The 15143-nt window shown below is 39.6% G+C and overlaps 2 protein-coding genes across 2 annotated transcripts in view; both read right to left on the reverse strand.

The window, feature by feature from the left end:
• Positions 1-1923: 1923 nt before the first annotated feature.
• LOC143021266 (uncharacterized) lies at positions 1924-4981 on the reverse strand. Its single transcript, XM_076178667.1, has 4 exons — positions 4677-4981; positions 3361-3524; positions 2585-2863; positions 1924-2465 (listed from the first exon to the last, which is right to left on the reverse strand). The coding sequence occupies exons 1-4, from the start codon at positions 4870-4872 to the stop codon at positions 2103-2105; spliced, it is 1002 nt and encodes a 333-aa protein (XP_076034782.1). The 5' UTR covers positions 4873-4981; the 3' UTR covers positions 1924-2102.
• A 5413-nt stretch (positions 4982-10394) lies between these two features.
• LOC143021267 (zinc finger MYM-type protein 1-like) overlaps positions 10395-15143 on the reverse strand; it is a 5788-nt gene continuing 1039 nt past the window's right edge. Inside the window, exons 2-3 of the mRNA XM_076178668.1 lie at positions 12629-12885; positions 10395-12530 (exon numbers count right to left, since the gene is read on the reverse strand). Coding sequence (XP_076034783.1) covers positions 10402-12528 — 2127 coding nt within the window. The 5' untranslated portion in view covers positions 12529-12530; positions 12629-12885 and the 3' untranslated portion in view covers positions 10395-10401. The remainder of the gene's footprint in view (positions 12531-12628; positions 12886-15143) is intronic.

The following is a 15143-nucleotide window of genomic DNA, read 5'->3' on the forward strand; positions in this document are numbered from 1 at the left end:
GCCTCAGCATTGAGCAGACTGATCCCCTGATTCATGAAATTCGCAGAGCGTCCCAGTACAAAAACTTTGTGACCATGGGAGATTTTGATTATAGAAACATTGACTGGGAAACTTTAGTAGGAGATCAGAAAGCGAAAAAAATCTTAGATGTGGTGCAACATAATTTCCTAAAACAAATGATTACCGATCCTACGAGGGAAGAAAATACTCTGGATTTACTTTTAACTAATAATGAGCACCTAATGAGTAACGTAAAAGTGGGAGATAGTCTAGGCTCTAGCGATCATCAAGAAATAAGATTTAATATTATTTGGGAAGAATTAAAAAGTACGAATAACGTCCAAGTACCAGACTTCAGGAGAGCAAACTTTGACAATATAAAAACCTATTTGAAATTGAATATGAGATATTATACGTACGTTACGGACGTTTCGGACATTATCGGCGCCGTCAGGTCTCGGTACATGACCAGGGGTCAGGTCATGACCAGGAGTCGGGTCACGGAGGATAATATGCATACCTTGGGTTATGTCTTTTGGGGGCGGGGGCTCAACAGACAGGACACCGATATGGATGAAATGTATAGCAAATTAACTTATCTAATTATTAATGCACAAAATACATTAATCCCCCTAAAGTCAATACGGAAATATAGTAATACTCTCAAATGGATGACGGACAGATTGAAACGAGATCAGGATGAAAAGAGGACTTTACATAAAAATAATAAACGAGGAAACACACCTTAGATAAAGATATAACGAAATGGCAAAGGTGGTTAAAAAGAATACACGTACAGTGAAACGTAATTATGAAATTAAGGTTGCCAGTCAAGCAAGATCCAACCCAAAGGGTTTCTTTCATCTCTATAGAACAATGAATAAATAAATAAATAAATAAATAAATAAATAAAAAATAATAGGACCGATTAAAACAATGAAAATGTCATGAGAGAATCAGAGGATAAAATGAGTGAGGAGTTTAACAAATATTTTCTCTCGGTGTTTACTAATGAGAGATTAGATAAAGTACCTGACTGCGAGCCAATTTTCAGAGGGGATGAAGAAAGTAGTCCATATAATATCAGCATTAGTAAAGTAGAAGTAGTCAAGCAGATTGAAAGACTTAAAGCTACAAAATCTCCGGTTCCAGACGAAATTTTTCCGCGAATACTTAAGGAGTGTAACTTGAACATTCCTATCAATTATATTTCTCACACCCTTCTCTTCTTCGCGGTAAGAAGAGAAGAGTATGAGAAATATAATTGATAGGAATGTTCAAGTTACTAACCCTGTGGACCGTGTAAAGCTGGTAGTGTACTACAGGAACAGCCGCACAAAGGACCTCATCATGAAGAACGATAGTTCACCACGCCCTGGAGATATGGAAAGTACCTGCCTTGTGTACAAATTTTCTTGCCCACAGGATGGCGAGACGACAACTAGGCGACAGCGCTAAGAGTCTTCATATTTGAAACTGAACGAACTTTTGTCAGGTACAACCTCAACATGACCGCAACACGACTACGCGACGCATTCGGAGAATGCACCATGACCATCCCATACCAGTATATATTGACTGATTGGTAGACATGGCAGAACATCACTCCTGGACTGCCAGTGACACCCAGCTCACCACCGTGTTTCTCTCTTTCCCTCTCTCTCTTTTTTTTTTCTTTTTTTCAAATCGCAAATGTCGAGGAACTGATGACGCATGGATAACTGTAGGCCCGAGAAGACACCACAACCAAGTGACATCTTCACACCACCTGTCCTAGGTGATCATGGACCACCTCATTTTAGACCTCCCGTCGTGATGCTGCGAAATGCCAAGGCAGGATGGTCAAGTAAAAATACCATTATTCAATTCTGTCACTACAATACGCTCTTCATGACCATAATACACAATTGTCTTTGATAGAACAATTTATTTAACTGAAAATATACATAGGTTGTAAAGTTACATTGTCCATGCGGCTCTCGAAGTGTTCATATTAACATAGGTAGGTTGGAATCCTAAGAGACCACTGCTGAAGGAAATGTTTTCCAATATAGGGCTATTGCCAAGGGCTTCGGGTGGCTACTATGGCGGACAGTGGTTCATCACCGCTGGAGGAGGAGCATCTCGTATTGCTTTTGTAGCACCAATGCCTTCGTTTCTAACCTCCGGACTTGTTCGGGTAATGCTACTGGTTTTGGTGTTGGCCCAGGTGCCGGAGTTTCAGGACTGGGGTGGCCAGGCACGAGGGAGGTTTCCTGCCCGTCCGCAGCCTTTTCCAGCAAGTCGAAGGCAAAGGTCGATGTGTGCTTCTGAAAAATCCTGAACAACTGTGGTGACATCTGCCGGCAGAGGGTCGCCAGGTAATTAGTGTAAAGCACCACTCCTGCTTCGTGGTCGTCGACAGGTTGCAGTAACGATGCCATTTGGGTCTGGAGGGTGGCTGTTGCTCGGTGCTGTTCTTGCAGCTGCAATTGGACAGTAAAGATTATTAGAGATATAACTAGTAGATGCATGTAAACAGCGAAATGTCAATGTTAGTGTACAGTAATTGTAACTGCTCCAAGTGTATTTAATTTGTTCTTACTTTATTCAAGAGATCCTCGGGGGATACACTGGTGGAGCCGGTGTTTGAGAAGGTTTTAAGTGTCCTCGCGTCACCAGTCGACGTGGTGGATGGCTGTGGTGGCTGAGACGACTGGTCGGACACCTGATCGGACAGGTGGTCGGATAGTTGATCGGATGACTGTGTCAGATCATCATCGACACTGAACATACTCTCCACCATGGGAGCTGTTGATGTGAATAGTCCGTCTCGACGTGGTGTTATCACGGGTCTTCCTTCCACGGTGGCATTTAGGAATCGCTGAGAAAACACAAAGCAGATTAATTAATTTCCTTTCAATAAAAAGATAGATATGTAGTAAAGTGAGTATGAGAAAAAAATTGTGTATGCTGAAGAGGAGGTGCTGGATCAGAGACAGCGCCTAGAGGACCGCTATCTCTGACAGGTCAAAAGTCATAGCACTGCTCACAACCGAAGGTGTCAGCACTGTCACGTCCACGATGACATGCGCTGCTACCCATATGACTGCCCTGAACCACCTCTGTCGGCCATAAAGCTTATGAGAAATGCGCTCTCCAAGACAGACAGATGTTCCTATACCCGTGGGCCCCTCTGTGTATATATATATATATATATATATATATATATATATATATATATATATATATGTATATGTATATATATATGTATGTATATATATATACATATATATATATGTGTATATATATATATATATATATATATATATATATATATATATACACGTCGCAACAAGTGTACAAGTAAAATTCGTTTACCTTAGACTGGCGGTTGGGGTATCGGACAATGTGAGGTTGCAGGAAGTCGAAGTTTTCATAGATCCATCTTTCCCGCTCAGTCATCTTCAACACTTCCTTTTTCTGGCCAGTGAGACGGCTGTACCGTGTCCTCATGTCATGGAGCCACCTCCGAAGCTGACCCGCTGCAAAGAAAAGTGGACAAATAAACGCCATCGTGATGATAATAATAAAATTGTGTAAACACTGGTCTAGCTACACCATGTTTTGCCTGCCTGTCATAGCAACATTGACACGTAGTGTCAATGTTGCTTCTGGAAAGCAAACTTTGACAATATAAAAACCTATTTGAAATTGAATACGAAATGTCATGCGGACGTTTCGAACATTGTCGGGTCTCGGCGCGTGACTGGGGGTCAGGTCAGGACTAGGGGTCGGGTCACGGAGGGTAATATGCATACCTTGGGTCAGGTCATTTGGGGACGAGGACTCAACAGTCAGGTCAGCGATTTGGATGAAATGTATAGCAATCTAACTGATCTAATCATTAATGCACAAAATACATCTATCATGGTATGTCTCAGCTTCCGTCAATACATCGGGGAGGTATGAATTACAAAATTTTCAACATGAAATTTTGATTATTTTAACCTTGTACTTAATATGAATATTTAATACATAACATATGTATACAATATGTATACTACAGCATTTTGTGGATAACACATAAGAAAACGTTAAGTATATAAGGAAAATACCAATTCTGTTTACAAATGGTTAATGTATTACACGGTCAAGACGTTGGCTATCCCCTCCCCCTCCCTACCACCCACTCCCTCTTTCTGCTCTCAGTTGCTTATTAGGATTTTATGCCTGATTTTTTCAAAGTAGCATATGATCTCAATTACTTTTTATCTGATGACGAAAAATGAACGTGGAATGTGTGATAAATAAATCGGTAACGTCAGTAAATGAGGTGGAAAAAGTAATCCAGAAAATGTCGATACTTCATTACAAATAATAAATACTGATTACGAGTAATTTCTAATAACTACTAATTACGAACTATTATACGAGTAAAATCATAGGGTCTCACTAAATTGTTGTCCTCATGGGGAATTTGGGAATCCCGAGACATGGGCTTCACTTCCCGTGTGCCGGGATCGTCCCGGGAGTATCAAATACCTTTCCCGGGAATCTATGTCTAAGGGAACGACGAGATCCCGAGTCCCGAGATCTCGTTTGATGAGCCCTAGTTCTATAACTAAGGAAATATGACAAAGCACATGGCAAGATGGGGGTGGGGGGAGTTGGGGGTTTAAACGCGTGTTACTCACGTGGACAGTTCAGTTCCTTGGTCTTCTCGGCCAGTAGCCGGTTCCGTGCATCCGCGTCCCTGTAGATGGTCAGTTTCTTGTTGTAAAATATCTCGTGCTGCTTCAACCACTCAGCGAGCTCCTTCTCCTGTTCCGGTTTGAACCGGATGGACTCCCGGCCGCTCGGCTCTTGGTCCTCCGAGTATTGGTCATCCATGATGATGGTGACTGCGTGGTGGAAGGGGCGCGGGGGGAGGAGGAGGGTATACGGCGGCCGCGAGCGACGCGCGACTCATCTGGCTGCCAAGCGAGAACTGATTGCTGTCGTGGCGCGGTCGTGGGTTTATACGCCGCTCACTCCGCATCGTCGTCGCTGATTCTCCGCTGCGCCTCCCGTCACGGGTCCTCAGCCCTCGAGTCGTGTGGGGAGAAGAAGAGGGAGATGACTTGCAGGGTTGAGGGCCTCAGCGAGGGCTGGAACGAGTGGGCACTTGTGAGTGTGACCCCCACGCCTTGTGGCGGACACCCGAATCTGACCCGTGGAAGGAGGTGAGGGACGCAACTAATAGAGCTTTCGTTGTAGAGGATCCAATATATTTTCTATAAGCAGTTGGCCCTCCCCACACCTTCCTGTGGTGGAAGCAATTTCTTATCGGCAAAACCTTACCGGTACAACAATAATGAAAGATTAAGTATACAGTATATAACTCTGATGCATGATGGGTCAGTTTTGGATGTCCGTTATGGTACAGTTGCTCCATGATGGAAGTCCGCACTACACCTGTCACTGATGCAAATCATTTATATAGTCATAATTTTATTTACACTAGTGATTTATGTATCCCATGTGTAGGTTCCCTCTGTTGGTTTTCTTGTCCACTTTTAGCCGCTCGTATATTCCGGTCACTTTCCTCTGGGAGATCTGTCAATGTACATCAGTCTCCTCCGTCGGGTGGTGCCCAGCGGTCACCCAACACTCTGTCTTCTCCAGCCAACTTTTAAACCAAATAAATGTTCCTTTTATCATCGTTTTTATTTTATCTTGTTCTATTCTATTTTATCTATGTTTTGTTTTATTCTATTTATTTATTTTGTCTATTTGTTTTTCTTCTATTTATTTGTTTATTCGTGCTGCAGAGTACATTTGTTTAAAGGCGTCATTTATATTTACAAAACTATCACCGGTCATTTATCGCTGCGACAAAATTTTGTACGATTAGATAAAAAAGAAAAAAATCCCTACGCTCGAGCTAAATTGATTCAATGTTAGCTACGTCATACATAATTTGTTTTCAATTTGTTCTGAGATGTTGAATTTCTAACGGAACACCCTAATGAAGTTCAATAAGATTCATTATATTTGAAATATTATATTGGAAATATAAATCTGAGTGTACTTAGATGTAAAATAATGTTCAAATTTTTTGATGATGTACGTTTAGGATTTTTAAAACCGCAGAAAAATAACCAGATTTCACGACGTTTTTTACTACTTTAAGTGTGCTAAGTTTTTTGAGTGCTTGGTTTATTTATTTATTTATCTATTTGTTTATTTATTTGTTTGTTTATTTTTTCAAAGGACGAGCATGCCGACAGTAGACCTTTTGGTCCATAATTAGGTCGGATTTGGGGAAAAAGTAGATAAATGGATAAAATTAATAGATAATGACAAATAATGAAAAAAAGAAAATAACAATTTATTATAATAGATACATAGAAAAAATTAACAGATATTAATAAATTAATCAAATCAAATAAGTTACAGACATTACGGCATATTACTTAGGTAATTATCTAAATGAATCTTAAAAAACTTCGAACTGTACTACATTGCACTGCCTCGGCAGGAAGTTTATTCCATTCATTTACTACACGGTTGGCGAAGTTGTTTCTACTTTAGACAACTTTATGGATGGGGATGACAGGTGGTGATGGATACGGAGCTGCCTAGTGTAGGCCTTATGGCCTCTTGCAGTCTCCTTCATTCTTATGTTCTTATGTACCCACTTCCAAATTAAATTTACTTCTTGACAGTTTGAGACCATTATTTCTTATCTGATTCGCTTTCAGTGCAAAAATTACATCATTTTTTATGTTGTCAATAACCTTTACAATCTAAAAGACCTATATCAAATCACCATTGTTTCGCTTTTTTAGGGAAAATAGGTTCATATGTTTTAGTCAATTTTCGTAGGATTTATTTCTGATCTTTGGTATCAGTTTTGTGACTCGACGTTGTACTTTTTTCCAATCTGTCAATGTCTTTCACGAGATTTGGTGACCAAAAGAGAACAGCATATTCCAAATGTGGACGAACTTACGATTTATATAGATTGTTAATGACAGATGGACTTTTAAAATCAAAAGATCGCGCGATAAGTCCTATTTACCTTCTCTGAGGTGGAAATACACTGCTTAGATGATTTGAGATCATCACTAGTAATTACGCCAAGATCCTTATCATTATCCACTTTTGTTCACGAATTTCCAAATAACTTGTAATCGATCTTATTGTTACTTTACCTATGTGCATAACCTTACATTCACTTGTGTTAAAGTTCATCAATCACTTTTCAGACCATTGCTGTAGTTTATCTAAATATTCTTGAATATCTAATTGGTTTAAGACTTAAGTGATCATTTGCCATTTCGTACAGTTTTATATCATCAGCAAATTTGGAGACATGACCAACGTTATGCGTTCTTAATTTGTGTTAGATGCTAGTAACACTTTCAGACTTGTTTAAGTTTATATTACTTTATTATCTTTTTTAAGAAATACTTGTATTCTGTTATTCAGGAAGAACTATACACACACACGCACACAGACACACACACACACACACACACACACACACACACACACACACACACACACACACAATTGGTATATGAACTGCTATATATATATATATATATATGTGTGTGTGTGTGTGTGTGTGTGTGTGTGTGTGTGTGTGTGTGTGTGTGTGTGTGTATAAATGTATATATATATATATATATATATATATATATATATATATATATATATATATATATATATGTGTGTGTGTGTGTGTGTGTGTGTGTGTGTGTGTGTGTGTGTGTGTGTGTGTGTGTATGTGTGTGTGTGTGTGTGTGTGTGTGTGTGTGTGTGTGTGTGTGTGTGTGTGTGTGTGTGTGTAGGCAATATATAGTTTTCCAAACCAAAGCAATCGAATGTTCCTTCTATTATACATGCCTAAAGTACAAGGACACATGGAAAATATTATACCTCAGACTACTCAGAGGGAGGAATTCAGGTTAGCCCCCCCCTAAATTTTGATAATGAATCCGCCACTGCCACCACCGTAATCACTATTGCATCCATTCCCATCACCACCACCCCATCCCCACCGCCCCCTCGCCCACCCCATCGAGCGGTGGAGACAAATGACTAGGCGGAGGTGTATTGTTGCTATGGCTTGTTGCTATGCGAGTTCGGGTGGGGGAGGGGGGCGGGATCGCTTCATGCTCAAGGGTGAAGCAGAGTAGGGTGATCGAGCGGAACAGGGCTTCATCCAGCCCCCCAAATCAACCACGATCACGAAATGGCTTGCTCTGTGTGGCAGGGAAAGAATGACTGACGCTGGTGACCTGATGTGACCTGTTGGGTGGTGGAGGAGGTGGGGGTACTGTTGCTCCTTTCCTGGAAGACTTTCACCATACCCTGGTGAACTCCGCTCCTAACTCGTCTTGTCCTCGTTCATGTCGTACCTCCTCCCCCTCCTCCTTCTCCTCTTCCTCCTCCCGTTGGGTTGGTCTACTCACGCCTCCTGTTGCTCTCTCGTGGCTTTAAAACCTCACCGTTGGCCCCTCCCCGTTGTCCAGTTGGTTCGTCTCTCTGTTGGTTCCCCCCTCCCCCCCTCCCCCCGGCTCCTCTTCGTACGTGGTCCCCGGCCACAGCTGTTCCCCTGACCACCACCACCAACTCCACTCCCTCCACGAGCCCCTCCTCGTCTATGTCTGTCTGCTTTTCTGTCTACCTTTCCTTCTGTCAGCCTGTCCCCCTCTCTTTGTCCGCCACCCTCTGTCTTGTCTCATCCCCTCACTCTCCTCTGTCATTTTCCATTCTGTCTCTATCTACTATTCTACTATCTACTATTCAATCTACTTTCGTTTGTACTTGTTCGGTTCTCCCCCTCACCTACTCATCTACCTCACCCTGCTTCTCTTGTCTCTCTCCTTCCTCTTCCCATCTACTCATCTTGTTTCTCTTTTCCAAACCTTGTTACACACAAATTATAAGGAGATATGAGGTCAAACATTGAAATAAAGGAGAGAAGCGACTTGATCGAGGTTCCCTGAAAGATGCTCTTGGTTTGAAACGGCAGAACAACACAAAGTAAAAGGGGGAAATTATATATACATATACATACATACGCATATATATATGTATATATATATATATATATATATATATATATATATATATATATATAGAGAGAGAGAGAGAGAGAGAGAGAGAGAGAGAGAGAGAGAGTTGTTTTAAGTGGCAAAACTTCTAGATGGAAAAATTTTACGAGTGGAGTTCATCAGGGTTCCGTTCTTGGGCCACTTCTATTCATAGTATACTCGTCTATAATATAGACCACGGACTGAAATCTATTGTCTCCAAATTTGCTGATCATACAAAACTGTATGGAATGGCAAATCACCACTTAAACCAATTAGATATTCAAGAAGATTTTAATAAACTACAGCAATTATCTGAGAAGTGGATGATGAACTTTAACATAGGTAAATGTAAGTTTATGTAAAGTAACAGTACGATTACAAGTTATTTGGCAATTCGTTAACAAAAGTGAAAAGTGAAAAGGATTTCAGCGTAATTATCAGTGATGATCTCAAATCACTAGTCAGTGTATATTTTCGCCTCAAAAAAGGTAAATAAGACTCTAGGACTGATCACGCAATATTTTGATTCTAAAAGTCCATCCGTCATTAACAAGCTATATAAATCATTAGTCCGTCCACATTTGGAATATGCCGTGTCCGAATGGTCACCGAATCTCACTAAAGACATTGACAGATAGGAAAAAGTACAATGGGGAACCACAAAAATGATGCCAAATATCATTTACGAAAGTCGATTAAAAATGTGAATCTATTTTCCTAAAAAAGCGTAGATTCAAGGGCGATTTGATACAGGTCTTTGGCATTATCAATGGAATTGACATCAAAAGTGACGAAATTCTTGCACTAAATGAGAAACAGACAAGAAATAATGGTCTCAAAATGTCAGGAAGTAGATTTATTTTGGAAGCGAATAGAAACAACATCGCCAACCGTGTAGTTAATGAATGGAACAAAATCCCTGGAGAGGCAGTGCACTGTAGCACAGTTCTAAGTTTGAAGATTTATTTAAACACCTAAGCAATTACCTTGGTCAACAAATACTTAGTCCCAAGGAAAACAATAATTGTTTAAATTTTGCTCACAGCAAAACTATGCCAGATACATAAATTCTGAAAAAATATTTGAAATCAGCAGAAAATTTACTATTCGGTTCACCACCTTTTGCTTACGGGACAGGTATCTTAATCAATTTTGTTGCCCAGTGTTCTTGATGTTTATGATTTATAATGATCTTTCTTCATTCTTTGTTCGTATACGACTTAGTTATTAACCAAAAGGCCCCCTGTCGGCATGCTCTTCCATGGAGTAAAAGGTCATAGAAAGATTTGTCAGTAAAAATATTAATGGTTTATTTACTAATTATATCAACCTATTTGTACATAAAATCCATTCTCCTCTCCTTCTTTGAAGCAAAAACATCTGCCACTTTTTCATAGAAATTGAAAGTGGGGTCCTCTTGCATTTGGTGAAGTCTTTCTTCTTCAATGGATATTAAAGCAAGTGAGGAAAGTCTTTTATTTGTCATTCTTTTCCTAGTGTAGTTCTTAATTCGTTTGAAAGCAGAACATGATCTTTCCACATGAACAGTTGAATCAGGAATTGTCAAAATTAGTTGCAGCAGCTTTACAGCTTCAGGAAATGTTTGGGTCAGTTCATTTTCAAATAGAAATTTAAGCAAATATTTAACTGATTTACCTTGAAACACTTCTCCATTGTAAATTGCAGCTAAATCCGCTTTCAGTTTTATCAAGTCGAAAAACTTTCCATAGTTTTTCTCTAAACTTTCAAATGGATCCTTATCAACTTGGCAAGTAAGTCTTTGAAATTTATTTCCATCAACTAATGACATGAACTTGAATTTCTTTAAATCACTGAATCTTGCTTTCATGTGTTTCATGACGTCATCCAAAATGACACCAAATATTCTCCTTCTTTCTTCTTTAATTGAACCTTTCAGATAAGACTTTGATTCAATCATGTTATTTTCTCTGCAATATTCTTCAAACTCGACATACAAACCTTCAAATTCATTGTACAGACCTTCAAGTACATTCATTGTTCCATTAATCTTCTCGATGCAGTAGGGAATATCTGTCATTTTGGTTTGTAAGACATTGCAAAGGGTGTCAGTCTTAATGAAAATTTCATTATAAACCACCACCAAAAAGTAAGTAGAGTCTTTTGTCAGCCAATCATAAAACCCATTGCTTCTCACTAAAGTATCTGAATCCCACAGCCTTGGGTTACTCTTCACAGTGCTAAAGAGTTTGCAAAGGTCGCCATGGTATTGTAAAATAGTCTGGATTAATTTAGAGTTGACACTCCATCTCGTTGGTGCTGCCTTTGGTATGCGTTTTCTCACAATCTCGTCGAGAAATTGCCTTAATCTTCCGGACTCACTCAACAATGAGGCAAGTGCTTCACTGAGCTTGAAAAACTTTGTACATTCAGGTATGAATTTTGCTGACTGGGATAAAACAACATTCAACTTGTGAGCATAACAGTGAGTAAATAAAGCTACTGGTGCTCTTTCTCTTACCTTAACCTGAACATCGTTTAAGCGGGAGCCCATTACCAATGCTCCATCATACGTCTGTGCCACAAGTTTCTCAGCACAGTTGTATTTGTCTAGATTATCAAAAATACATTCTGTTACACCTCCAACAGATCTGTCCTTAAGAATGTCAAATCCTATAAAAACTTCTTTGATGTCAGAGTCCAACATGTACCTGAATACTGTACAACACTGTGATGTACATGAAATATCTGTAGTTTCATCGAGTGCTATGGCAATGAATGGGGCTCTTGCAATTTCTTCTTTGATATTGTCTTCTACAACCGTGCCTACTGCTTCAATCAAGTCATCTTGCATCTTGCCAGAAAGCCCACAAAACACTGACGAATTCTCTAAATGTTGAGCCAATTTCTCATCAAATTTTGCAGTGTAGTTCAACAACTCGACGTAGTTCCCGCGGTTTAACGACGATGTCTGTTCATTGTCTCCGCGAAAAGCTAGTTTTTGTTTAACCAAAAAGCAAGTAGCACATATCAATTTGTTTAATATATCTCTGTTCTCCTTAACCTTTTTATTGTGAATTTCAATGCTATCAGACTTTTGTTTCTCTAAGAGATAGTCGGCTCGTGCTGGTCCAAACGTTTTCAATAATATTTGACATTTATAATGTTCTCTTGATCGTTCGTGTTTACACATAGCGGTTCCCAAGTTATTTAGATCACAGTACCCTTCTTTTACCCACACACTTTCACTTGATTCACAAAATAGCAAACATGGGAAACAAAACAGCCTATTTGTTGTAACACATCCGCACAACCACTGCTTCTTGCTATACCAAGCGATCTGAAACTTTCTTATAATTTTTGTCCCTTTCTGTTGTTTTAGGTCCCGAAGTTCAGGGGTTGGTCTACCATTCTTTATGATTTGTCTCTTTTCTTCAGAGGTTAGTTTTGAAAAGGATTTGAGATATTCACTATCCATATCTGCAAAGAAGAAAAAACTGTAAATTAATATGAATGGGATAAATCTGTAAAACAAACAAACACAAGAAAATTTGCGAATCACACGCACACAACCTTACCTAACGGAAGACACCAAGCGACTGAGCTGAAGTTAGAAGTACTTCTGCCTCTGGTGCATGTATAGAAAACGGACTTGAAAGAAGGTTTGCAGACCGTGGACTACACCAATACTATGCGTAGTACACATATGGAGGTAACAAGGCAGGGGCGGAGTATGCCTACCTGATCCGCAAACATACATGCACGAGAGAAGAGAGGCAAGGCAGCGTCAACTTGAAGATGCCTAACATCACCACATTTCCAACATCACGAAGAGCTGGAGGGAAAATAACAAGTCAACAGGTCAGCGATATTCCAGCGTCGTGAAGGTAGAGATGATTACGATAAGAAAATAAAATAAATGAATAAATAAGTAAATAACAAACTATTAAATAAACAAATAAATCAAACAATCAAAATATACTGTCTTGAAGAAACTCTGGTATATAATGAATTTTTTTATCATTCTTTTAATATACCTCTGTAAGTGCACAGAAATCAGCACATATATACTCAACATGTGTATGCATATTTATGAATAAACCTAGATTGCTTTGAGTGTGATTAAAATGGTTATTATTGTGTGAATGTGCATGTGTGTGTGTATGTGATTACCTAACAGTATACACGCAAGGAGTATGTGAATGTGCTATTAAACACGTGAAAAAGAAGTGAACCATATAGATCCATTTCAGGACAATACGGAAGGTGGAGAGACGAGATAGAGAAGTTTGCAGGAGTGACGTGTCAGGGGTTGGCACAGTAGGGAGTGGCATAGATCCATTTGAAGACTAGGGAGGCGGAGAGACGAGGCAGAGATTGAAAATGATGGTGGGAAGGACGTGAACATCCAAAGATTTAAGTTCATATTTATTTATTTTTCTAAGACATATTTTCATACTGTTATTCAAGAAGTTATACGTACACACGCACACATTTATATATATATATATATATATATATATATATATATATATATATATATATATACAATACATAAAGTTTTTCAAATCAAAGCAATCAAATGTTCCTTCTATTATACATGCCTAAAGTACAATGAAACATGGGAAACAATATATTCAGTATTATACCTCAGACTCCTCAGAGGGAGGAATTCAGGTTAGCCCCCCCCCCCCATATTTTGATAATGAATCCGCCACTGCCACCACCGTAATCACTATTGCATCCATTCCCATCACCACCCCATCGCCCCCTCGCCCACCCCATCGCGCGGTGGAGACAAATGACTAGGCGGAGGTGTATTATTGCTATGGCTTGTTACTATGCGGATTGGGGTGGGGGGGAGGATCGCGTCATGCTCAGGGGTGAAGCAGAGTAGGATGACCGAGGGGAACAGGCTTCATCCCTTCAACAAACCATCCACGATCACCAAATGACCCTCTCTGTGTGCGTGTATATGCGCGTGATTCATGTACATGAATGAGGCACTGACTGGCTGGGGAAGAATGACTGATGCTGGTGACCTGATGTGACCTGTTGGTTGGTTGGGTGGTTTTGCATCCGTCTTCACATACGAGGATTGCTCAGTGTATCAGCCACCAGAACATAAAATGTCCTAAAACGTCTTAAATCAACTCATGATTACCAAAACTGTTGTATAAATAATTGATAAGTTCAAAAGAAATAAAGCCCCAGGACCTGACCAAAATTTCACCTAGAATTCTGCAAGAAGTCAACAATCAAATCAGTAAACCCCTGTGCATCCTATTCAACAAATCTCTAACACTTGGCAAAGTCCCATCAGATTGGAGATGTGCTAACGTAACACCAATGTTCAAGAAAGGGGACAAATCACAACCAGGCAACTACAGACCGATTAGCCTGACTTCGATTGTGTGTAAACTGCTAGAGACCATCATTCGCGACAGTGTACTGAAATTTCTAGAGGAAAATAGAATTTTGAAAGATTCACAACATGGCTTCCGTAGCAAACGATCATGTTTAACTAATCTCCTCGACTTCTTTCATGACGTCTTTAGCAAATACGAGGAATGTAGATCTGTTGATATAATTCATCTAGATTTTCAGAAGGCATTCGATTAAGTACCCCATAAACAATTGCTCGACAAATGAAAAACACACATTGTTTCTGGTAATATCCACAACTGGATTAAAGATTGGCTCTCTGAGCGAAAACAGAGAGTTGTATTTAGCAGGGCCTCATCTAGCTGGCTCGACGTTAAAAGTGGTGTACCGCAAGGATTAGTTTTGGGACCCGTTCTGTTCTTAATATATGTAAATAATCTAGACGACGGCCTCCTCTGCAAAGTATCAAAATTTGCTGGTGACACAAAAATCACCGGTAAAGTAACAACCACTAAAGAGAAAGAAACTGCAACCCGATCTAGACAGATTATCAAGCTGGGCAACCAAGTGGCAAATGAAATTTAACGTTAACAAATGTAAAGTCATGCACATTGGAAGTAACAATGATCACATCCATTACCAGATGAATGGCGTAATACTGGGGTCAGTAACTAAAGAAAAATATCTAGGAGTTTTAATATCAAATGA

This window comes from Oratosquilla oratoria, chromosome 41, assembly GCF_046742065.1.
Source record: "Oratosquilla oratoria isolate Oo_2021 chromosome 41, ASM4674206v1, whole genome shotgun sequence".
In the NCBI taxonomy this organism is placed as follows: Eukaryota; Metazoa; Arthropoda; class Malacostraca; order Stomatopoda; family Squillidae; genus Oratosquilla; species Oratosquilla oratoria.